General features: G+C 45.6%; 1 protein-coding gene across 6 annotated transcripts in view; it reads right to left on the bottom strand.

Annotated features, from left to right (window-relative positions):
- UTRN (utrophin) overlaps positions 1-26,383 on the bottom strand; it is a 1,167,552-nt gene that overhangs the window by 400,169 nt on the left and 741,000 nt on the right. For all 6 annotated transcript variants that reach the window (XM_063917938.1, XM_063917937.1, XM_063917939.1 and 3 more), the window contains one exon: positions 4,147-4,276. In XM_063917938.1, the coding sequence (XP_063774008.1) occupies positions 4,147-4,276 (130 nt within the window). The remainder of the gene's footprint in view (positions 1-4,146; positions 4,277-26,383) is intronic.

Raw genomic sequence — 26,383 nt, 5'->3', positions numbered from 1 at the left:
ATTGTGATGCGAATAAGATGCAGTTTCAGCAAAAAAAGATGCCCGGCATTAGCAGAGGTGCACGGGACCTGGTAGCTAACTCACGCCAGGCATCTTGCGCTGCATGGCGTATTGAGCTGGATGTATGAGGACACATCTGTATTATTGGTTTTATATTCAAAAATCACCACCAAAACATATATGTAACAGTTTCTTTTATAGCGCAGCATATTCCGTTGCATTTTACAATTGGAAACAACAGTGATAAAACAAAACTGGGCAATTACAGACAGTCATAGAGGTAGGAAGGAGCTGCTTGCAAGCTTACAATCTATAGAGAAAAATGCATTGAAACACAACGATAGGTGTTATCTACTGCATAATGGTCCACCAGATTACAAAGGTTATTGGTGGTCTATATGATATGGTCACACAGCAATGTTGGTCTGGATTCAGGAGGATGGGAAAGTGTAGAAAGTGAAAATATATGAGGCAATGTGTGTACTGTACAGTGGGGATGTAATTAGACAGGAAAATTTATGAAGGTTATGTGGGTTGCTCCGGAATTTTATAAGCTTGCCTGGAGAGGTAAGTTTTCAGGGTACACTTGAAGGCTTGTAGACTAGAGGAAAGTCTTATGGGAGGTCATTACACAGAGAGGGTGCAGCCCAAAGAAAGTCCTGCAGTCATGAATGGTAGTGAATAATGAGTGTAAATGGGAGACATAGTTCTTCTGAAGAATGAAGAGGTCAGATTGGGAGATATTTTGAGATAAGTGAAGAGATGTACGTTGGTGTAATTTGGTAATGGCCTTGCGTGTGAGTAAAAGTATTTTATATGGAATACGGTAGAATACAGGTAACCAGTGGAGGGACTGACATAGTAGATCCGCAGACTATGAACGCCTAGCGAGGAAGATTGGCCTCACAGCTGCATTCAGAATGGATTGTACTGGGAAGAGTCTCTTTTTGGTAAGATAAGTAAGAACTAAGAAGACTATTGCAATAATCAATGCGGGAGACCGGCCACAGAACTTAGTTTGTACAGGCAGTTCTGCCTTCTCTGTGCGCCACGTCCCCTGCATTAATATATAAAGTGGACAGGTGGCGCTAGACATTGACTCCTTTAGCCTACCTCCCCCAGTTCCCTTTTGATGGTGCTGGCAGCGGGAATGAGACAAGAGGAGCCACTGGTGCTCTGAGAGGGTAATCATAGCAGCTATTAGTGACACTGCTAATCTCTCTGCCCCAAGGATCCCATCTCTCATCATCAGCAGCAGCAGCAGGGCCGCAGGCCTCCCGGGCTCAGTGTCAGGGTAACTGTGTGGCGGGCAGCCGGGGAGCACAGCAGTGTGCGGTGTCCCTGCTCCCGCGTGAGCCGCTCTGCCTCCTCACATCTCCCCCCCCACCAGGCACATCTCCCCCCCCCACCAGGCACATCTCCCCACGCACATCCCCCCCCCCCCCCCCCGCCAGGCACAACCCCCCCCGCACATTTCTCCCCCGCCAGGCACATCACCCCCCGCCCATCTCCCCCCCGCACATCTAAGTCCCCCCCGCCAGGCACATCTCCCTCTGCACATCTCCCCCCCCCCCTTGCCAGGCACATCTCCCCCCGCACATCTCCCCCTGCCAGGCAGCCAGGGAGCACAGCAGTGTGCGGTGTCCCTGCTCCCGCGTGAGCCGCTCTACCTCCTCACGTCCCCCCCCCCCCCCCCCGCCAGGCACATCTCCCCCCGCCCATCTTTCCCCCGCCAGGCAGCCGGGGAGCACAGCAGTGTGCGGTGTCCCTGCTGCCGCGTGAGCTGCTCTGCCTCCTCACATCTCCCCCCCCGCCAGGCACATCTCGCCCCGCACATTCCCCTTCCGCCAGGCACAACTCCTCCCCCCCGCCAGGCACATATCCCCCGCGCACATCTTTCCCCCGCCAGGCAGCCGGGGAGCACAGTAGTGTGCGGTGTCCCCGCTGCTACGTGAGCCGCTCTGCCTGAGATCTACCCCCGCCAGCGGTCCGACATGCAGCGGCCCGCACTGGGCACATCAGGCAGTGATCATGTCCGGAGCGGGGACCCGCTGTACCGTGAGGACCGAACGGAGGGCTGTGTCGGCGGTGCAGGGCACTGTGACAGGCGGCAGGGGACAGGCGCCGGGGCTCAGGCGGGGAGCGGGAGTGAGAGCCGCTCGGCGTCAGACGGAGAGTCGCCTCCCGCCCTCACATCTTTGGCGCGGGACCGGGGGGATGATGGATGCCTCTACACCGGACCTTGGTCGGAAGACTGGGGACATGTGCGCTAAGAAGGTGTGTGGCAGAGCTTCTCCTCATTGGCAGCCGTCACTGATTAGCCCACATCTGTGACTCCGTCCAGCGTTAGAAATGCAGGCACAGAGTCACAGAGCTATTATATAGGATACACATATATATATATATATATATAAAAAATTAAAATACAATAGTATTATAATACTTACATAACACTATGCTGTACTAGATGTACTATGTAGGTATGTGGACAGTTTTTCCTGGAGGCCAAGCATTGTACACACAGTTAAACAATGGGAAGCAATGAGATAAAAGGGATTATATCCTCCTTTTAGTATTTAACAAATACACTGCTCAAAAAAATAAAGGGAACACTAAAATAACACATCCTAGATCTGAATGAATGAAATATTCTGATTAAAAACTTTGTTCTTTACATAGTTGAATGTGCTGACAACAAAATCACACAAAATGATCAATGGAAATCAAATTTATTAACCCATGGAGGTCTGGATTTGGAGTCACACTCAAAATGATAGTGGAAAAACACACTACAGGCTGATCCAACTTTGATGTAATGTCCTTAAAACAAGTCAAAATGAGGCACAGTAGTGTGTGTGGCCTCCACGTGCCTGTATGACCTCCCTACAACGCCTGGGCATGCTCCTGATGAGGTGGCGGATGGTCTCCTGAGGGATCTCCTCCCAGACCTGGACTAAAGCATCTGCCAGCTCCTGGACAGTCTGTGGTGCAACGTGGCATTGGTGGATGGAGCAAGACATGATGTCCCAGATGTGCTCAGTTGGATTCAGATCTGGGGAACGGACGGGCCAGTCCATAGCATCAATGCCTTCGTCTTGCAGGAACTGCTGACACACTCCAGCCACATGAGGTCTAGCATTGTCTTGCATTAGGAGGAACCCAGGGCCAACCGCACCAGCATATGGTCTCACAAGGGGTCTGCGGATCTCATCTCGGTAGTACCTAATGGCAGTCAGGCTACCTCTGGCGAGCACATGGAGGGCTGTGCAGCTCCCCAAAGAAATGCCACCCCACACCATTACTGGCCCACTGCCAAACCGGTCATGCTGGAGGATGTTGCAGGCAGCAGAACGTTCTGCTTGAGCAGTGTAGTAGTACCCCGCAACAGCAATTCTGGCTTCAGAGAAACCATCCAGGCACTATCGAGTTCCCACCGGGCAGACTGGCCGCCGTACATGCGCATGACACAACAACCCGGTGCTGCCAGCAACAGCATGGAGGATGGAACCAACGAGGGGGTCGTCATGGACCTCACCAGAGGGGCAAATAATGTTAAATACCAATGACACATTCGTTAGTATTACTGCAACACTAAATGAGTTATGACACTGGTAATAAGTTTCACTGTTGAATGGTGCCTTAAATAGATCTAACTCAGAAGTAACAATCCATCAACTACAGAACAGCTGAGCTGCATGTACTGTATCTTGCGACTAACAGTTATCTGTACAGCTCACACAGACTCTTTTATGTTTCAGAACCAATGATTCAGAGAAGAGAGATTGATATGAGTGCTGCTCACCAAGGAAGGCCTCAATGCGCCGCCTATGTGCAGACTGTGCATGGGAGAAGCCTTGGGAGAAGCACTTATGGAGCTTTAACTACTTTGAGTTCAGAGAGATCATAACAGATAATGTATCTACAAGCTGTAAATCACAGTAAAGTGAAAGTATAATATTACAAAGGGCTCAGTACATCTGGAAATTGTCTATGACTCCACTATCAGTGTAATCCCCACATAAAGTCATCCACTCATAAACAAGGAAACTTAACTATTTCTTTGTACCCCATTAGTTAAGAACTGTGACCTTTCAGCTTACAGTTCCCCAACATATAAATGTCATATCATAAAAACACGAGACTAACCTGTCTTAGGAAGCAAATTCCGTCTTGGCTCTTCAGGGCCCTCGATAGGCTGCTCAGATATGAAAACTCGTGCTTGCTCTATGGTGTTCAGTATAGACTGCTCTTTATCCTTCAATTCACGTTTCAGGACCTAGAGTACAAACAAGAACACTATATCAGTAAAAGGAATGCTAAATACAGTTAGTTTTTACTATAGCATCTAAATAATACAGCAAAATATGTACTAAAATGTGTAACATTATCAGCAGTAACAGAGCTTGCTCAGTTTGATATTTAAGGATATCCATAGGTATTAAGAAATATAAGCAGCACACCCCGAACGGGATCAGTATGATATCCCGGCTGTCGGGATACCGGAGGTGAGCAACGTGTCCCCTTGCGCTGCAGGCTCGGTGGCAACCTTCAGCCGCCCAAGGTTATATTCCCCCTCGTGTGTTGGCGTGAACACCACCCAAGTGGGGATTCCGACCGCCGGTATTTAACCGGGTGTCGGGATTCCGGCGCTAGTATCATGACAGCCGGTAAATTGACTGCCTCCCCTCTGAACGGGTACATGAAGTATAAGGACTGATCCCTTCTTATCTCTTTACTTTATCAGGAGGACTGTTGCATTGTGATTGTGTTATTATTATTGGGGGGGTCATTAAGTTCATAAACTAGGACACATCAGTATCAAACATACAGATGCAATGTAGCGCCCTGCGTAGAATATTCCAGAATATATCACTGTACACCAGTAGTATTCAACTTGCGGACCTCCAGCTGCTGTGTAACTACACTTCCCAGCATGCCCTACCACAGTTTCATCATGCCCTAATAGCAAAAACGATGTCAGGGCATGCTGTGTGCCACAAGTGCTGGAAAGCCGCATATTGACTAACTGTACACTCTCTGACCGCTTCACCATTAAAATCATAGTCACAAGACATCCTTGTTGTCCTTAGTGTGTGTATTGACAGGAGAAATAGTGCAATATACTGTATCCACAGTCTACTGATCTAAATATCAAGTTTTGTCCACTGATCATATTGCAAAAATTATATGCAGAACACAGAGGCGGTCTAGAGCAGTTTCTTGTGCTAATTTCTGAGTCCTGGACTTTGTTGTCCGTCTCACACCAATCTTTCCTCATAGATTTAATAATATTTAAAAGAAGACCATGCCTTAAACACATGCATACAATTTTGTGTAACGCACTATGAAAATCATATTTGCATCATTTTTCATTTTGTTGGGAGCTGTATAAATAAAGTGCACTCAAAAGCTAATGGCATTATTTTTAATGGAAAACAAAAAAAAACACTTTATATATTTTTTATTTTTTTTAAGAGAAAAACATTTACCCATGTCCCCGGTTAAACATTTCCCTATCTTTTTCTTCCATATTCAGTAACATCCAGTAAGAAGATAGTTAACAGAATTTACACTTATGTCCACCCATATCCAAATATCCTGACTTATCTAATATACCACATTTTCATCTTTCAATTATAATTTCACACAGTGCAGTTACCAGGTCACTTTTCAAAACATGATAGTCTTAAAATATCACAATATTTCCAGTGTGTAAAAATGTAATCTCAAAGACATTAAGCTATTTGACAATAATAAATGATTTTGTTAAGTATCTCACTGCAAAAGTACAAAACCAATCATAGAGGGGTATCCAATTAGCGGTGGTTAATTATCGCGTCTCGCGCCAGTTTATCGGGGATTTTGTTTCTCCTGCCTCAGGCAGGTGAAACCAAATCCTCGGAGACAGCCTCATTTTCATCCAAAAACCAGGCTTTTTCTACCAAAAATAAACATGTTTCACTGATCCTGTGCGTTTTCGGGAGAGAATGTTTTTTTTTTTTTTTTAAACGGGTGACCAAATTGAATAGCCTGTAAAATAAAAAAAACAGGTGAAACATTGGGAAAAATCGCAAAACACGTGCAATGTATTTTCACATCTAATTGGATACCCTCCAAAGTGTCATTAGCTAGGCATCACCAACAGGCAGAGCCGGCCCTAGCCAATATGATGCCCTAGGCAAGATTTTGGCTGGTGCCCCCTAGCACCACCGCTGGTTCCGCCTCTGACCTTGCACCTCTTTCCCAGCACCATCAACCCATTGCAGTCTTTATTTTGGGGTTTGTACCCCCTATATATTAAATAGGAACAGTTCGCACATTTGGCACACAGCCCAAAAAGGGGTGTGTTTTTGCTGGCAAGGGGCATGGCCACACAATAGTAGCCCCAACTCCAATTACGCCACACAGTACTGCAACTTTATTCACATTTGATCATGTGATAGTGTCCATAATTCATATTACATCCCACAGTAGTATCACTTTACCTTATAAACGTTACTCCTCACAGTAAAGCTCCTTATTCACATTACATCACACTGAATTGCTCCTTATTCACATTACACCACACCCTATTGCTCTTTATTCACATTAGACGACACAGTAGTGCCCTTTCTATATGCAACGCCACATAGTAGAGCACCTTATACACATAATGCCACACAATAATGCCCCTTACACATGAGACACATTATTAATGTCCTTATAAACATAATGCACCTTACACATTATGACAACCTTTATTAATGTCCTTTTACACGTAATGTCCCTTACACATATGCCGCACATTATTAATGCCCTTATACACATAATGACACACATAGTGCCCCCTACACATTTGCTGCACATTAGTGCCCCTATACACATAATGACACACATACAGTAGTACCCTGTTACACATATGCCGCACATTATTAGTGCCTTTATACACATAATGACACACATAGATCCCCCTACACATTTGCTGCACATTAGTGCCCCTATACACATAATGACACACATACAGTAGTACCCTGTTACACATATGCTGCACATTATTAATGCCCTTATACACATAATGACACACATAGTGCCCCTTACACATATGTTGCACATTAATAATGCATTTTTACATGACACACATAATGCTACTTACACATATTCCGAACACTACTGCACAAACAACCTACTCACATGCACACAACACTCACACTGCCACTAACACTGTGACCTCTGCCTCTGCTTGAATACAGATGTGTCCTCATAAATCTTGCCTCAATGCTAACGTCGGGCACATTTTTTTAATGAAAATGCATCTTATTTGCATTGCTATGTGGCGAGGATGCACAAGCAGCTTCTGCTGATTAAAATGATATGCAGCATGCCTATATACTGTGTGAGACTGTGGCTGCATATGAAATGATACACACAGAATATAGGCATGCCACATATCATTTTAATCAGCAGAAGCTGCTGATGCCCCTAGGCATATCAAATGCCCTAGGCAATTGCCTAGTTTGCCTATGCCTATAGCCGGCTCTGCCAACAGGAAGTCTGCTGTGCACTGTAACCCAGGTTTTCCCACTGTCACAAGTCAAGAGAGTAGTGTGGAGATCAGGGACTAAAATGATTCCATCAATTCTGTATAAAATATTTTGGGAACATAATGGATTGTATCATCCAGTACAATAACTTTCTCCGTCTCAGGATTAAACATTTTTATTTGTCAAAATAACCAACATGTAAAAGACAAACACTAGTAAATGGGTACATGCACATATTCTCTGGCTCATTAAATAATTGTGATGAATCTTAAGGATCGGAGCGATATTCTAAGCAATATGACTAGATTGCTTAGAATTTAAGCCTGATTGCTCCGTGAGTACCCCTTAGAGCGATAGCGATGCGCAGCCCCGCGCATCGCTATCGCTGCTGCTAGATTGGCCTGCATGCAGGCCAATCTAGCGGGTCGCTCACTTCACCCGCTGGGTGAAGTGAGCGGCCCCCCCGTCTCCCCCCGCACGCTCAGCACAGATCGCGCTGTGCTGAGTGGCGGGAGAGATGTGTGCTGAGCGGTTCGTTCAGCACACATCTCTCCTGCATCGGCCCGTGGGTACTGGGCTTTAGGTTTACATTACTGTCCCCCGAGTCAACATGTTTTTCTTCACCCTGCTAATAACACTGTGACAAGGGAACGTTAAAATAAATCCAAAATAGATATTGTATACACAAAATGCGAGAGTAGGGCACACCAAAGGAATTTACTCTGACATAATTAATGTTGATTACAACACTGTGCCATAAATAATAGAATTTCCAAAAATATATATATTCTAGCCGATGTGTAACAATGGTATTCACCCATAACAAATCGTGTACAAGAAAAAAACTGACCTACTGTAACGTTAAGTATTGACTCTGAAAGTGGTTACTTTATTCTGGTAACTTGTGTACCATTTTGTCGTAATTCAGGACAATTAGCTAAACATAAACTTAATACAATTTAAAAGGCTCACAAATGTGCATCTCAAAAGTCATTATTCGGAAAGTGTGATGTACTAAGGCTCATTGAGGATATGTCTGAGAAATGTTGTGAGAATGGCTTAAAGCAATTAAATTAAATGGCATACTTCTTCAGAGATGGATGTAAGTGAATATTCCAACCGAGTCGTTTAATGGGTCAGAATGCAGGTCTAGCTAAACTCTGACATACACTGAGCAAAGCTCAATAGTAATCTATCTTCCATACAATCCACCACTACCAAGCTATGTGAGGGTGGTCTGTTACCAATCAAGGTATGTCATGGATAGCTCATATTGGCCATCATTCCGAGTTGTTCGCTCGCTAGCTGCTTTAAGCAGCATTGCACACGCTAGGCCGCCTCCCTCTGGGAGTGTATCTTAGCTTAGCAGAATAGCGAATGAAAGATTAGCAGAACTGCTACTAAATAATTTGCTGCAGTGGGGGGTCAATGCAGGAAACCCATTGCGTTTCGTCTCATCAGACTTCTTTCGTCTCATTAGACTTGAAGACGTCTGATGAGATGAAACGCGTTGGGTTTCCTGCATTGACCCCCCACTGTTTTCAAGCTAAGTCTGATTTCCTATCCTCTACATTCATTATTTTCATATGGTCTTTTATATGAAAAAAAATTCTTGTATTTTAAACTCCTGTTTTGAACCTGTTTTTACTCTCATATACATTAAAACTTGTTTTTATAATTTTATAACTTTTTTTGGCTTTTAATTTTTAAGCACATCAAACCACTGTTTTTAGCCACACTCGTCGCCGGTACCCCTATCCCCCCTTTTTTATACTTTTTAACAATACTATACCAGTGTTGTATTTTTAGGGTTTGGCGGACACCATTTGATAAGGTTCCGTGGGCTTTTATAGTGTTTTTATTACACTTGTAACGCATTATTCGTTTACATAGTCTTACTGAGATTTCACCTCACAAGTGGCGCTGTACTAGTCTCTTTTGCATATATATATATATATATATATATATATATATATATATAACACTGATTAGCTGGCACTCTCATGGTAATAAATTCAAGACGCGGTGCCTGATACTTGTAGTGTCATACACTTGTGAACACTGGCACTAAGCGGTCTCATCTAGAGTACAAATAATCACGTAACAGATTCCTGTAATGTTTCGGGTTGTATTCACCCGCCGTCAGCAGCACATACAGCTATATATGTGTGTGTGTGTGTGTGTGTGTGTGTGTGTGTGTGTGTGTGTGTGTTCGTACAGGTATGTTACTCCGAGGTAAAGCCAGGCAGCTCCCTCTAGAAATTAAACAATGGCATTCCACCGTGAAGAAGTGTATTACAAGGCAATCAACAAAATATTGCCATACTGCAAATTGTCAATGTTTCAAGACACTAAACCTGTTCATCAGGAAATGTGGCTAAATCAAAGTTCAAGTGATATTGAGAAAAATAAATAAATAAATATATCTAGCTGGGATGATTACTAGTTAACCTTTGCTGATGTCTTCTCTGCGGATGTTTGTGGTCCGGTGTGCAGTGGTGATGGTGAGATGTACTCCGGCGCTGGGATGGTGTGTCCGCTCCCAGCGCCGGGAGACCAGCGGTATGTGGATGAACTGTGTCCTGCAGGACACGGTGTAGGACAGCGCTGAGATCGGGTGTCCGATCCCAGCGCTGTCCTCCATCGTGTCCTGCAGGGGACGCAATTTCTCCACAAGCCGCTGGTCACCCCGCGCTGGGAGCGGTCACACCGTCCCAGCACCAGAGTACATCTCCATATTGGTAAAGCTCCCTCTGCTTTTGCTCTGCCCGGCACCACTGTGTGCTTCCTGGTTACTGGAACACACTTTTAGAACAAACAGCGGCTACATCCGGCTCCTGAGTCTCTGCAGTCTTGTTTTTAGTAAGTTTTATGTACTAAATTTGCGGACTGCTGAAGCATATAATTTAAAACCATTATTAATCACATCAGCCCCGTTTTTGAGCTCCTGATTTTCAGGGCCCTCTTGAACTTCAGGGCCCAGTACGGATGTTTCCTTTGATCCCCCCTGTCGCCAGGCCTGCATACATTATTATTACAGATTATATCCTTGGATGCTGTTTTCGGATAAAAATTTTGTCTTATGGCCCGTACACCTATGCAATATAATTTATGATTTGAAAGATATTGTTCATTTCTGAATGGTATTGTATAATGTGTACACAACATCCGACGTACGATGCGCGCTCCCGCAGGTCGCATGCAACATCGTACGTCTTACTGCATGCAGGCTTGATGAGGTGATATTGTGTGCTTTTGTACTCCAGTGATGACTTTGTATCTAGACATAGTGTGTACATACGATCCGATATGATATCTTATACAATATCATACGATATGGTATCGTATGGGAGTGCATAATGTGTACACAGCATTACCCTTTCTTAAACACATCAATTGAGTCAGACATTACACCTTCCCTGGCAGTGAATTCCATATCCTTACTGCCTGCACTGTGAAAAAACCCTTCCTACGCTTGGTGTTAGACTTCCTCTCCTCTCACCTTAGAGGGTGACCGCGTGTCCTGTGTACAGATCTCTCGATAAGTAAATCGCCTGACAGTTCCTTGTATTGTCCCTTGATGTATTGTAAGATGCCTTTTTCTAGTGTACACATATCTAACCTAGATAGCCTTTCCTCATAATCCAATGACTCTAAGCCTTTAATCAATTTTGTAGCTCTTCTCTAAACCTTTTCAAGTTCTATGTCTTTTTTATAGTGAGGAGCCCAGAACTGTACACGGTATTCTAAAAGCAGCCGTACCAGTTATTTATACAGTGGCAGGATTACACTTTCATCCCTTGTCTCTATTCCCCGTTTTATGCATGCTAATACTTTATTGTCCTTTACTACTGCATCCTGACATTGGGCACTGTTACTAAGACTATTGTCAATGAGCACCACCAAATCCTTCTCCATTACTGATTTCCCAAGAATTACCCTGTTTAATTTATAAATTGCATGTGTGTTTTTGGCCCCAAAATGCATAACTTTAATGTATAATTAGGAACTAATATGGAATATCTTGGGATATGGGTGCACATAATTGTAAAACTCAGAGAGGATGGATATCCCCAGTCCAATCCCATTTGGGAAGCTCAGCAGCAGTGGGCTATTCCAGTTCAGAGCAATATGTCATGAGCGGATGTTAAAGGATCATCTGAAGCTGTTCATATCCTCTCATGGGAAGCCTTCTGTGTATACTACCCCGCATAATCTGATCTGGCAGGGGTATTAAAAGCCTCGTAGAGAGTGTCTACATACAGTGTGCTTGTGCTGACTTTTCTGGTATGGTACTGTAGGTTCTGACTCTACCTGCCCTGTCTTTAAGTACCTGGGCTTATTAAATAACATACTGCAAAGTGTAGTGACGTGCAGATATCAGAATGAGCTTTTAGTCTTAGCCAAGCTAATAAAAGATAGCATCTGAATGGTTACTATTTCTGGACATGCATTCTATTCACCACTTTATTAAACAAGGGCAATTGTTAGTTTGCCTCCATTGAGCAACTCCCTAATCAGCTGTCATTTGTTTGCAGCTCAGAATGGAAGAAAAAAGCAATAATTGATACATTTGTTATTTCTTTATAGCTGGATTGTACAGTGTATGATACTATCTGTAGAGCACAATAGGTACATACTACTGTCACTAATTAGCTGATACTTTGGTCTAAAGCTGGGTAAACTGATAGGAGATTGGAAGAAGTCTGCATACAGTTACTGGGGCGTTTTATGGTTTCTGTGAGGCACATCGGCTGTGTAGAAACCTATGAGAATGTGTAGGAACTTGATAACTGATGCATTAAGCACAGTCAGAACATCCATATGGAGGTAGCCTCAGGGTAAGTGCTCTTGGGTACTTCATTACTTTGTGCTGCGCTCCCCAGAAGGTGATACAGTGATCTATTTACATATTAAGTGCAAAAGCTGTTCTAATGGCAGTTTTTACGACTGCCAGATGAATCATGAATTACAGCGAGCCATTGGTACAAGATACCAGATACTGAAAACACACAGCGATTCTAAGTAAATAAAATAACAGTTTTCTAACTTTATGAGTGTGGCACTGAATAATATACCTTTACTGAATAGTGTACTCACATTCCATACACCAACTGATAAACATATAAATCCTATATATTTGTAATAAAATGGCACAAATGCTGCAAACCAGTAGGCTATGTGAAAGGGGTTAAAAGGTTTAAACTGTGATTAATAAGATTAGAAAGATAATTTGCAGATCTGTAAAGTTGGAGGACAGCCCCTGAAGTGTTTCTGGTTGACAGTCTTTGTTCTACATTCTCTATTAGGTTCTTACTTTACACTTTGAGCCCAGTAACAGTCAAATAAACACTAGTTTGAACTATCTCAGTTAACGGTAAATGTTTCATCCTTTGGGTAGAGATAAAGTGGAGACAGTGCCGTATCTACCATAGGTGCCGGGGATGCGGCTGCTATGGAGCCCGTGACACATCTGTAGTTATGCCTCTGAGTGGAGAAGTTGCACAAAGCAACCAATTAGCTTTAACAGTCATTTATCTAGCACAATATTTGAAATGAGTTAGAAGCTGTCAGTTGCTATAGGCAACCTATCCACTTTAAGGCCTGATACACCCCCCTGTAAATCTGAAACACTGTGCAAGTTATTAGGTTCAACATGCATTTGCTAAATAAAAGTCAGCATTTGTAAGTGAAAATTTGTTTGCTTTTTCTTCTTTTACTAGAGCTTAGAAATCACTTTGGCATTTACAGAAAAATAATCCTCAACAATATGTGCCTAAATACCAGACTGAGTCTAAATGGTTCATGTTTTATTTGCATAGAATTATTGATTTATTTAAAATTACATCTGATAAAGAGCATTATGCTTAAGGCTTCTGTGCCGGATCCTTCTTCCATTAATCTCCCCGTGCCCTTCTGCTTATCCAGGCAGACCTGCACTGGCATTCCTTCATGAATACCAAGTGGCCATAGCCCATGCATGCCATCTGGGCATTGGAGGAAGAGGGGGAGGGTTACCTGCACCCACCAAACCCTGGGGCTATTCTGCCCTATACCCTAATGTACCTCTGCCCTGTACCCTGCTCCTAATGAAACTCTTCCCTGTACCTGCTGCCACTCTGCCTTGTACTTGCACTCCTGTAGCCACTCTGCCCTGTAGGCTGCTCCCCCTACTTCCACTATTCCCTGTACCTGCTGCCACTCTGCCCCGTACCCTGACTCCCCCTGCAGTCACTTTGCCCTGTACCCCCTCTGCCCTGTACCATGCTCCCCCTACTGCAACTCTGCCCTGTACCTGCTGCCACTCTGCCCTGTGCCCTGCTCCCCTGTTGCCACTCTGCCTTGTATCCTGCTTCCCCAACTGCCACTCTGTCCTGTACCGCCGTGCTCCCCTGTTGCCACCCTGCCTTGTATCCCGCTCCCCCATCTGCCACGCTGCCTTGTACCCTGCTCTCCTGTTGCCACTCTGCCCTGTATCCACCTCCCCCATCTGCCACTCTGCCTTGTACCCTGTTCAAACTACTGCCATTCTGCCCTGTACCCCGCTCCCCTGTTGCCACACTGCCCTGTATCCTGCTCCCCAATCTGCCACTCTGCCTTGTATCCTGCTCCCCCATCTGCCACGCTGCCTTGTACCCTGCTCTCCTGTTGCCACTCTGCCCTGTATCCACCTCCCCCATCTGCCACTCTGCCTTGTACCCTGTTCAAACTACTGCCATTCTGCCCTGTACCCCGCTCCCCTGTTGCCACTCTGCCCTGTATCCTTCTCCCCAATCTGCCACTCTGCCTTGTACCCTGTTTGACCTACTGCCATTCTGCCCTGTACCCTGCTCTGTATCCAGTCTATAGATCTACACTAAACAGGTCTACAGTTAATAGGTAGACCATTAATGGTCAACAGGGTCAAAAGGTTGACATGTAAAAGGTCGATAGGTTCAAAAGGTTGACATGACAATGGTCACATTTTTTTTTATTATTATTTTTCATTCTTTCCAGCATTTTCATACTTTACCATCCACGTGGACTATGAGTGGGAATAGTAACCTGTGCCGAGCACAGTGGTAGCGGAGCGACGCACCTTGCCCGAAGCATGGTGAGCAAAGCGAGCCATGCAAGGGGACGCAGTACACTAATTGGGCTTGTTTGTGGCAGAAAAGTGACAAAAGAGTTGGATTAGGGGTTTGGTTATAGTATTAGGGTCAGGGTTCGGATTATGGGTAAGGGTCAGGGGCGTTTTAAGAGAGGAGGAGAGCCGTGTTCAGCCTCCTCCGTTCGGAACCTCCTCGTCTCTGCCCAGAGTGCTGTAGAGTCTGAGCACTAGAGGGCTAAGACTCTACTGCGTATGTGCAGATCTCCGGGAAAATGGCACGGCGGCTATTTTCCCTGAGATTTTTCTAGTTCTAATAGCACTGCGGATGCTGGAGCTGGACTTTGGAGGGGTGAGTATTTTAAAAATGGGTGCGGTGGGGGCCCCCCTCTGGCCTGCACACACTGCACCCATTATAATAACGCCAGTGGTAAGGGTTGAGGTATTAGTGTTAGGGTAGTAGGGATTAATTGTCAGGGTTATGGTATCAGTGTTAGAATTTCTGATTAAGGGTGACAATTAGGTAGTAATAATAATAATACATTTATACAGCACAATTTCTCCAGTAAGACTCAAGGCATTTAAGGATGAGGTTAATGTATTAGTGTTAGGGTATTAGGATTAAGGGTTAGGGTATTCGTGTTAAGGTATTAGGATTAAGGGTGAGGGTTAGGGTGTTCGTATTATGGTATTAGGATTAAGGGTGATGGTTAGGGTATTTAGATTAATTTATCTTGGCCCCTGTAGTGAAACTATGGGATATTTTGCTGCTACTGAGCTTGGAGGTAAGGGGTACAGCAATGTCAAGTTGCCTCCACCCACAATTCCATGAAGTGTGACTGATCAGAGCCAGTGCATGGGTGTCATGGACTGCGCATTTTCAGAAGAGACATCCTCTCTGGTCTTTCGAGAGCAGAGATTAGGACCAGGTAGGTTAGAGAAGCATTGCCAGCTCCTACCCAGGACTAACAATGTTCTGTACCTAACAACACTTAGACATGTGACAAAATAAGACCTTTCCAAACTGCAAAACTCTATCCACTTTTGTTGAACTATTACCTCTGCAGGTTTCCTGCAATTTGAAGGTATGCTATTCTGCCAGAAGCCGTGGCCAAATGGGACACAAAACCACGTCTGCTTTTCTGGACACATGTACCTGCGGTGCGAGCAGAAAGCCCTAAACCTATATTTAGGACTGTTGTAAGGTATGAGTCAGCTCATATGGCAAGATCATGTTATCATTTGTTTGTACATACAAATTATCAAAGCCAAACAACTCTGGCAGATAGACTATAACACAGTCCCCTAACTTAGTACATCTTCTGCCATGGTTGTATTGAGGGGAAACAATGTGCACAGATATACTGCATAGAAAATATTTCAAACAAAAGAAAGGGAGGTAAACTGTGCTTAAAACTGAGAAGTCCAACATCTTGCAAGAAAAAGAAGGTGCATCAAGCAAGTAAGCGGATGATCTGTGGATGGATATAGAGAAGGAAAGGTCAGAGACCGAAAAAGATGGCCATATTGTTGCAAGAAAGCAAGAAGGCAACTGATGAACTTGAAAACCAGCTGAGAAATAATAGAAAAACAATCAAAACATATAACAAGATATAAAAACAATTCAATAAGCTGGTGTCCCGTCTCAAGAAAAAAAGATGATGAAATTACTGCGCTACACAAAGAACTTGTCAATCTAAAAATGAAAATGTCAGAAATGGATTCACCTGTTCATGCACCCGCACCATTACTAATGCAAACTGGTACCTCAGTTTGCTAGAATAAAATTTGATTTATTTCTATTCATTTCAGTTAGCTGAGAGGTTCCATGGTGGTCTTGTCTTGTAGAGATAAAACAGCAATAATGGTAATGACAACATCTCTCATGCATGTAACGCTACCTGAATCGCCACCGTTCCAACAAGTACCTGAGAAACAATAGCTCACACACATCTGCACAGCAAATGTCAATTCTGAACCAAACATGCCTCAATCTAGTATTAACGTTCAAAGGGGCTAATTCAGACCTGATCGCTGCTGTGCGTTTTCGCACAGCGGGCGATCAGGTCTGAACTGCACATGCGTATGTATCGCAATGCGCAGGCGCAACAGTCCGCAGCGACGGGATGGTGTGACAAATCCGATCGCACCGGTGAACGCAAGAAGACAGGAAGAGGGTGTTTGTGGGTGGCAACTGTCCATTTCTAGGAAGTGTCTGTAAAAACGCAGAAGGGACCCGGCCTTTTGTGGGAGGATTCGTGACGTCAGCTCCGGCCCCGATCATCGCAGTGGCTGAGTAAGTCCTGGGCTGTGCAGAGACTGCACAAACTGCTGTTTGTGCAGCTCTCCTGCACATGCGATCGCACCCCTGCACAGCGAATTCCCCCTCGCCCTGTAGGCGGCGACTACCTGATCGCAGGGATGCAAAAAACGCACCCTAGCGATTAGGTCTGAATTACCCCCAATATAGGGACTTTTGCATTTAAGATATATTTGTTACTACTACTAGTAGCTATTTCTCAAGTTATTTTAAATTTTATGTATTCTGGGCCGATTGTGGCCAGTAGAAGAGAAAGGACATAAACACATAATAACAATCAGCAAAAGCAAACTTCATAATACACAGCATAGGAACCAAACATTACTTTTAGCTAATACCCCTTTCAGATCGCCACCTATAAACACGGGATATGGGCACATGAGCGCGCATAACCCGTGTTCAGGTGCGGTGTGAAAGGTGACCCGGTATTTCAACCCTGGTCATGAGCAGGGTTGAACACGTCTTCAACCCGGCTCACTATGCAGTGTGAACGGGAGCCGGGTCAATGTGACCCGTTTCCCGTTCACTCTCAGGGTATGGTCGGCGCTTGAAGATCATGTGATCTCCAAGCGCCGCCCCCGCCGTGTCACCGCTGACATCACCAACCCAGCAATATGTCGGTGGTCTGAAAGGGGTATAAGAGAGATACTTCAAATACACATCCACAGACAACAGGGCAGTCGGAAAGACCCTGGTTATCTAATGGGCCTCCTGTTGGTAGACCAGCCTTCCAGAAAGATATATGGGTAGGCAACACTTGCAATCAGTCAGACAGATAGCTCAGTGGCTGCTAGGAAATGTGTAGGGTACTCCACTCAATTAACAGGTAATGGGTACAGTTAAAACAATAAGTTCCTATCCAGCGCTACCCAAAGTGTGAAAGAAGATCCTGTCACATACTGGTGATTGCCAGAAACACCGCCCCAACTAGGCCAGACTTCACAGTGAAGTGAGCAGTCTGGGGAACTGAAGACGTGATTTGCAGTGAATAATATAATTACGTCCCATCTGCACTGCACAATTTAATGTGAAATGTGTTCCCAACCATCCCACTTGGGTCTCCCTACCTGGCATCGTCCAGAATGGAGTCATACAATGTCTGCACCTTTGCAGTTTTTTTTATTTTGCATAGAGGAAGCAGAAACATTGAGAAACAAACACACAAAAGTGGTTGAGTAAAACACACAACTATAACGTGGTCTGGTACTAAACATGACACTCTATTTTGCCAGAGCCAGATTAAGGAGGGGGAAGGGGGGAGCACAGGGAACACTATACCCCAGGCCCTTCTGTTATGAGAGCCCCCCTGCCGGAGCACAGACGGACATCTCAGGCTCTCCTCCTAGTGCAGCAGCAGATGGAAAAATCTGGCAGCCAGAATGCGAGCAGAAAAGTGTGCAGTATAGTGTGCATTGCAGAGCAGGAGAGTCCTCCTGAGTCCTGTGCCAGTGTGTAAGTAGTCTAGAGGCTGCAGTTATTACCAGGGCCAGCCCAAGCCTAATTTTTTGGGGGTAAGTGAATATATATTTTAGCGCCCATTAGTGGAATATATAGGGGTGTGGCTTCATGGAGAAGGGGTGTGTTGACATAATAGTACTGTACCAAGTCATATAACACCCTACACGTGTTTACTGGAGGGAGGGGGGTGAGATGGGACTTGTGCATAGTATACTTTTTAAGAAAATGTCAATGGTTCAGAGATACATGCAAGTGCTATGGTGCTATAGTACAGTTGCAACTAAGAAGTCACAGATATTATTGCACTTTTATATATCCGTGTTATAGAAAGTTCACTGGTGATCTTGAGCAGGGCCGGATTAAGACTAATGGGGGCCCCAGAGCAACAAAGGTGTTAGGATCTCAATCAATAAAAAAGTGACTCTGCACCTGCAGGAAAAAACAAATTTGGGAATGGGTGGACTAAGGGCCTAATTCAGAACTGATAGCAGCAGAAAATTTGTTAGCTAATGGGCAAAACCATGTGCACTGCAGGGGGGCAGATGTAACATGTGCATAGAGATTGTCTGAATTAGGCCCTAATTGTGCAGTGACTGAGTATTTTCATTGCCATATACATATATATATATATAAATATATATATATATATATATATATATATATATATATATACTGCTCAAAAAAAATAAAGGGAACACTTAAACAACACAATTTAACTCCAAGTCAATCACTCTTCTGTGAAATCAAACTGTCCACTTAGGAAGCAACACTGATTGACAATCAATTTCACATGCAGTTGTGCAATTGGAAAAGACAACAGGTGGAAATTATAGGCAATTAGCAAGACACCCCCAATAAAGGAGTTGTTCTGCAGGTGGTGACCACAGACCACTTCTCAGCTCCTATGCTTTCTGGCTGATGTTTTGGTCACTTTTGAAAGCTGGCGGTGCTTTCACTCTAGTGATAGCATGAGACAGAGTCTTCAACCCACACAAGTGGCTCAGGTAGTGCAGCTCATCCAGGATGGCACATCAATGTGAGCTGTGGCAAGAAGGTTTGCTGTGTCTGTCAGCGTAGTGTCCAGAGCATGGAGGCGCAACCAGGAGACAGACCAGTACATCAGGAGACGTGGAGGTGGCCGTAGGAGGGCAACAAACCAGCAGCAGGACCGCTACCTCCGCCTTTGTGCAAGGAGGAACAGGAGGAGCACTGCCAGAGCCCTGCAAAATGACCTCCAGCAAGCCACAAATGTGCATGTGTCTACTCAAACGATCAGAAACAGACTCCATGAGGGTGGTATGAGGGCCCGACGTCCACAGGTGGGGGTTGTGCTTACAGCCCAACACGGTGCAGGACGTTTGGCATTTGCCAGAGAACACCAAGATTGGCAAATTCGCCACTGGTGCCCTGTGCTCTTCACAGATGAAAGCAGGTTCTCACTGAGCACATGTGACAGACGTTACAGAGTCTGGAGATGCCAAGGAGAATGTTCTGCTGCCTGCAACATCCTCCAGCATGACCGGTTTGGCAGTGGGTCAGTAATGGTGTGGGGTGGCATTTCTTTGGGGGGCCGCACAGCCCTCCATGTGCTCGCCAGAGGTAGCCTGACTGCCATTAGGTACCGAGATGAGATCCTCAGACCCCTTGTGAGACCATATGCCGGTGCGGTTGGCCCTGGGTTCCTTCTAATGCAAGACAATGCTAGACCTCATGTGGCTGGAGTGTGTCAGCAGTTCCTGAAAGACGAAGGCATTGATGCTATGGACTGGCCCGCCCGTTCCCCAGACCTGAATCCAATTGAGCACATCTGGGACATCATGTCTTGCTCCATCCACCAATGCCATGTTGCACCATAGACTGTCCAGGAGTTGGCGGATGCTTTAGTCCAGGTCTGGGAGGAGATCCCTCAGGAGACCATCCGCCACCTCATCAGGAGCATGCCCAGGCGTTGTAGGGAGGTCGTGGAGGCCACACACACTACTGAGCCTCAGTGTGTTTTTCCAATTTAATTGAGTATGACTCCAAATCCAGACCTCCATGGGTTAATAAATTTGATTTCCATTGATAATTTTTGTGTGGTTTTGTTGTCAGCACATTCAACTGTGTAAAGAACAAAGTATTTCATAAGAATATTTCATTCATTCAGATCTAGGATGTGTTAAGTGTTCCCTTTATTTTTTTGGGCAATATATATATATATATATATATATATATATACAGTGTATATATATATTAGGACAAAAAAGCTATAAGTAACGGTCGATTTTCAATGATTGTTTTTTTTGTACCTTTCTGCAAAACATGCGAAAAACAAGGTAAAAAAATTAAGATTTTACTTACCCCTCCTCCAGACCTCAGTTAGAGAAACTGTGCCCAGAGGAGATGGACAGTACGAGTAAAGGATTTTGTTAATCCAAGGGCAAGATTCATACCAGCCACACCAATCACACCGTATAACTTGTGATAACTACCCAGTTAACAGTATGAAAACAACATATCATCAGTTCAAGACCGATGCAACTATAACATAACCCTTATTGAAGCAATAACTATATACAAATATTGCAGAAGAAGTCCGCACTTGGGACGGGCGCCCAGCATCCTCTACGGACTACGAGAAATAGATTTACCGGTAAGTAAAATCTTATTTTCTCTAACGTCCTAGAGGATGCTGGGGACTCCGTAAGGACCATGGGGATTATACCAAAGCTCCCAAACGGGCGGGAGAGTGCGGATGACTCTGCAGCACTGATTGAGCAAACATGAGGTCCTCCTCAGCCAGGGTATCAAACTTGTAGAATTTTGCAAAAGTGTTTGAACCCGACCAAGTAGCAGCTCGACGCAGCTGTAGTGCCGAGACCCCCCGGGCAGCTGCCCAAGAAAAGCCCACCTTCCTAGTGGAATGGGCCTTGACCGATTTTGGTAACGGCAAACCAGCCGTAGAATGCGCTTGCTGAATCGTGTTACAAATCAAGCGAGCAATAGTTTGCTTTGAAGCAGGGGCACCAATCTTGTTGGATGCATACAGGACAAACAGCGCTTCAGTTTTCCCGACTCTAGCCGTTCTGGCTACGTAAATTTTCAAAGCCCTGACCACATCAAGTAACTCGGAATCCTCCAAGCCACGTGTAGCCACAGGCACCACAATAGGTTGGTTCATATGAAAAGATGAAACCACTTTTGGCAGAAATTGCGAATGGGTCCGCAATGCTGCTCTATCCAAATGGAAAACCAAATAGGGGATTTTGTGTGACAAAGCCGCTAATTCAGACACTCGCCTAGCCGAAGCCAAGGCTAATAACATGACCACCTTCCACGTGAGATATTTCAACTCCACCGTTTTAAGTGGTTCAAACCAGTGTGACTTTAGGAAACTTAGCACCACGTTAAGATCCCAAGGTGCCACCGGAGGCACAAAAGTAGGCTGAATATGCAGCACTCCCTTTACAAAAGTCTGAACTTCTGGGAGAGAAGCCAATTCTTTTTGAAAGAAAATGGATAGGGCCGAAATCTGGACCTTAATGGAACCTAATTTAAGGCCCAAATTCACTCCAGTTTGTAGGTAGTGAAGGAAACGGCCCAGATGGAATTCTCCCGTAGGAGCATTCTTTGTCTCACACCAAGAAACATATTTTCGCCATATACAGTGATAATGTTTTGCTGTTACTTCCTTCCTAGCCTTTATCAGCGTAGGGATAACCTCAATCGGAATGCCTGTTTCTGCTAGGATCCGGCGTTCAACCGCCATGCCGTCAAACGCAGCCACGGTACGTCTTGGAACAGACAGGGTCCCTGTTGCAACAGGTCCTGTCTTAGAGGAAGAGGCCACAGATCTTCTGTGAGCAGTTCCTGCAGATCTGGATACCAGGTCCGTCTTGGCCAATCTGGAACAATGAGGATTGTTCTCACTCCTTTTCTTCTTATTATCCTCAACACCTTTGGTATGAGAGGAAGAGGAGGAAATACATAGACTGACCGGAACACCCACGGTGTCACTAGAGCGTCTACCGCTACTGCCTCAGGGTCTCTTGACCTGGCGCAATACCTCTGTAGCTTTTTGTTGAGGCGGGACGCCATCATGTCTATCTGTGGCAGTTCCCACCGACTCACAATCTGTGCGAAGACTTCAGGATGAAGTCCCCACTCCCGGGTGTAGGTCGTGTCTGCTGAGGAAGTCTGCTTCCCAGTTGTCCACTCCCGGAATGAACACTGCTGACAGTGCGATTACATGATTCTCCGCCCAGCGAAGAATTCTGGTGGCTTCCGCCATTGCCACTCTGCTCCTTGTGCCGCCTTGGCGGTTTACATGAGCCACTGCGGTGATGTTGTCTGACAGGATCAGAACTGGTTGGTCGCAAAGTAAGGTCTCCGCTTGACGTAGGGCGTTGTATATGGCCCTTAGCTCCAGGATGTTGATGTGAAGACAAGTCTCTTGACTTGACCAAAGACCCTGGAAATTTCTTCCCTGTGTGACTGCTCTCCAACCTCGGAGGCTTGCGTCCATGGTCACCAGGATCCAGTCCTGAATGCCGAATATGCGGCTCTCGAGAAGGTGAGCACTCTGCAGCCACCACAGTAGTGACACCCTGGCCCTGGGGGACAGGGTGATCAACCGATGCATCTGAAGATGTGACCCGGACCACTTGTCCAGTGGGTCCCATTGGAAAGTCCTCGCATGGAACCTGCCGAAGGGAATGGCCTCGTATGACGCCACCATCTTTCCCAGGACTCGAGTGCAATGATGCACTGACACCTGTTTTGGCTTCAATAGGTTCTTGAACAGAGTCATGAGTTCCTGGGCCTTCTCTATCTATCTATCTTCTTCTCTGGTCCGTGTCAAGAATCATGCCCAAGAAGGGTAGACGAGTCGTAGGAACCAACTGAGACTTTGGAATATTGAGAATCCAGCCGTGTTGCTGTAACACTTTCAGTGAAAGAGATACGCTGTTCAGCAACTGCTCTCTTGATCTCGCTTTTATGAGGAGATCGTCCAAGTACGGGATAATTGTGACACCTTGCTTCCGCAGGAGCACCATCATTTCCGCCAGTACCTTGGTGAAAATCCTCGGGGCCGTTGAGAGACCAAACGGCAACGTCTAAAATTGGTAATGACAATCCTGTACCGCAAATCGTACGCCTGATGAGGTGGATAAATGGGGACATGAAGGTACGCATCCTTTATGTCCAGTGACACCATAAAATCCCCCCCTTCCAGGCTTGCGATGAACGCTCTTAGCGATTCCATCTTGAACTTGAACCTTTTCAAGTATAGGTTCAGAGATTTTAAATTCAATATGGGTCTTACCGAACCGTCCGGTTTCGGGACTACAAACATAGTCGAATAATAACCCCTTCCCTGTTGAAGGAGGGGAACCTTGACCACCACCTGCTGAAGATACAATTTTTGTATTGCGTTTAACACTATTTCCCTCTCTTGGGGGGAAGATGGTAGGGCCGATTTGAAATACCGGCAAGGAGGCACCTCTTCGAATTCCAGCTTGTAACCCTGAGACACAATTTCTATTGCCCAAGGATCCACCTGGGAGTGAACCCACATGTGGCTGAAATTCCGAAGACGTGCCCCCACCGAGCCCGACTCCGCCAGTGGAGCCCCAGCATCATGCGGTGGATTTTGCAGAGGCCGGTGAGGACTTCTGTTCCTGGGAACTAGCTGTGTTGTGCAGCTTCTTTCCTCTGCCCCTACCTCTGGCAAGAAAGGACGCACCTCGGACTTTCTTGTTTCTTTGTGAACGAAAGGACTACATTTGATAATGCGGTGCACTCTTAGGCTGTGAGGGAACATAAGGCAAAAAATTTGACTTTCCAGCTGTAGCTGTGGAGACCAGGTCCGAGAGACCTTCCCCGAACAATTCCTCACCCCTGTAAGGTAAAACCTCCATATGCCTTTTTGAGTCGGCATCACCTGTCCATTGCCGAGTCCACAGGACCCTTCTGGCAGAAATCGACATAGCGTTTATTCTAGAACCCAGTAGACTAATGTCTCTTTGAGCATCTCTCATATATAGGACAGCGTCTTTTATATGCCCCAGCGTCAATAATACAGTATCCTTATCTAGGGTATCCAATTCCTCAGATAAGGTATCCATCCATGCCGCTACAGCACTACACACCCAGGCCGACGCAATTGCCGGTCTTAGTAAGGTACCTGAATGTGTATAAATGGACTTCAGGGTAACCTCCTGTTTGCGGTCAGCAGCATCTTTGAGGGTAGCCGTATCCTGGGACGGCAGGGCTACCTTTTTGGATAAGCGTGATAAAGCTTTGTCCACCCTAGGGGAGGATTCCCATCGTAGCCTATCCGTTGGCGGGAAAGGATACGCCATAAGAATCCGTGGAAATCTGCATTTTCTTATCTGGAGATTCCCAAGCTTTTTCACGGGTCTGGGACTCAGGGTCGACAACAAAAAGGTCGACACACCTTAGGTCGACACCAATTGGTCGACACATCTTAGGTCGACATGGACAAATGGTCTACATGGACAAAAGGTCGACACGAACACGGTCGACATGGAAAAATGTCGACATGAGTTTTTTATGTTTTTTTGGTGTCGTTTTCTTCGTAGAGTGACCGGGAACCCCAATTAGTGCACCACTTCGCTCGCCATGCTTCGGGCATGGTGCCTTCGCTCCGCTCCGCTTGGCACAGATTACCATTCCAATCGTAGTCCACGTGGATCGTTAAGTATGAAAAGGTTCGAAAAAAGAAGAAAAAAAAACATAAAAAACTCATGTCGACCTTTTCTATGTCGACCTTGTTCCTGTCGACCTTTTGTCCATGTCGACCTAAGGTGTGTCGACCAATTGGCGGCGACCTAAGGTGTGTCGACCTTTTTGTTGTCGACCTGGAGTCCGGATACCCTTTTTCACATAACTCATTCAGTTCGTGTGAGGGGGGAAAAGTTACCTCAGGCTTCTTTCCCTTATACATATACACCCTCGTGTCAGGGACAGGGTTTCCTCTGTGATGTGCAAAACATCCTTTATTGCTATAATCATATATCGAAGGGATTTAGCCAATTTTGGCTGTAACTTTGCATCATCGTAATCGACACTGGAGTCAGAATCCATGTCGGTATCTGTGTCAACAATTCGGGATAGTGGGCGCTTATGAGACCCTGACGGTCCCTGCGATAGAGGGTCAGGCACGGGTTGAGACCCTGACTGACCCAATGCATCAGCCTTGTCAAATCTTTTATGCAAGGAATTAACATTATCATTTAAAACCTTCCACATATCCATCCAATCAGGTGACGGCGCCGTCGGCGGAGACACCACATTCATTTGCTCCCGCTCCTCTCCCACATAGCCTTCCTCATCAGACATGTCGACACAAGCGTACCGACACACCACACAGGGAATGTCCTTTCTGAAGACAGTTCCCCCACAAGGCCCTTTGGAGAGACAGAGAGAGAGTATGCCAGCACACACCCCAGCGCTATAATATCCCAGGAATAACACAGTAACTTAATGTTAACCCAGTAGCTGCTGTATGTATAGTTTTTGCGCCTAATTATGTGCCCCCCCCCTCTCTTTTCAACCCTCTTCTACCGTGTATCAGCAGGGGAGAGTCCAGGGAGCTTCCTCTCAGCGGAGCTGTGGAGAAAAAATGGCGCTGGTGAGTGCTGAGGGAGAAGCCCCGCCCCCTCGACGGCGGGCTTCTGTCCCGCTTATACAGTAATTTTGGCGGGGGCTCATACATATATACAGTGCCCAGCTGTATATATGTGTACTTTTGCCAACATGAGGTCCCAAATGCTGCCCAGGGCGCCCCCCCCCCCCCCCCTGCGCCATGCACCCTTACAGTGACCGGAGTATGTGAGGTGTGTGGAGCAATGGCGCACAGCTGCAGTGCTGTGCGTTACCTCTAGTGAAGATCATGAAGTCTTCTGCCGCCTATGAAGTATTCTTTTCTTCTCATACTCACCCGGCTTCTATCTTTCGGCTCTGTGAGGGGGACGGCGGCGCGGCTCTGGGACG

Source organism: Pseudophryne corroboree, chromosome 4 (genome assembly GCF_028390025.1).
Source record: "Pseudophryne corroboree isolate aPseCor3 chromosome 4, aPseCor3.hap2, whole genome shotgun sequence".
In the NCBI taxonomy this organism is placed as follows: domain Eukaryota; kingdom Metazoa; phylum Chordata; class Amphibia; order Anura; family Myobatrachidae; genus Pseudophryne; species Pseudophryne corroboree.
Note: the sequence above shows the minus strand (reverse complement) of the source record. Positions and strands in the feature narration are given on the sequence as shown.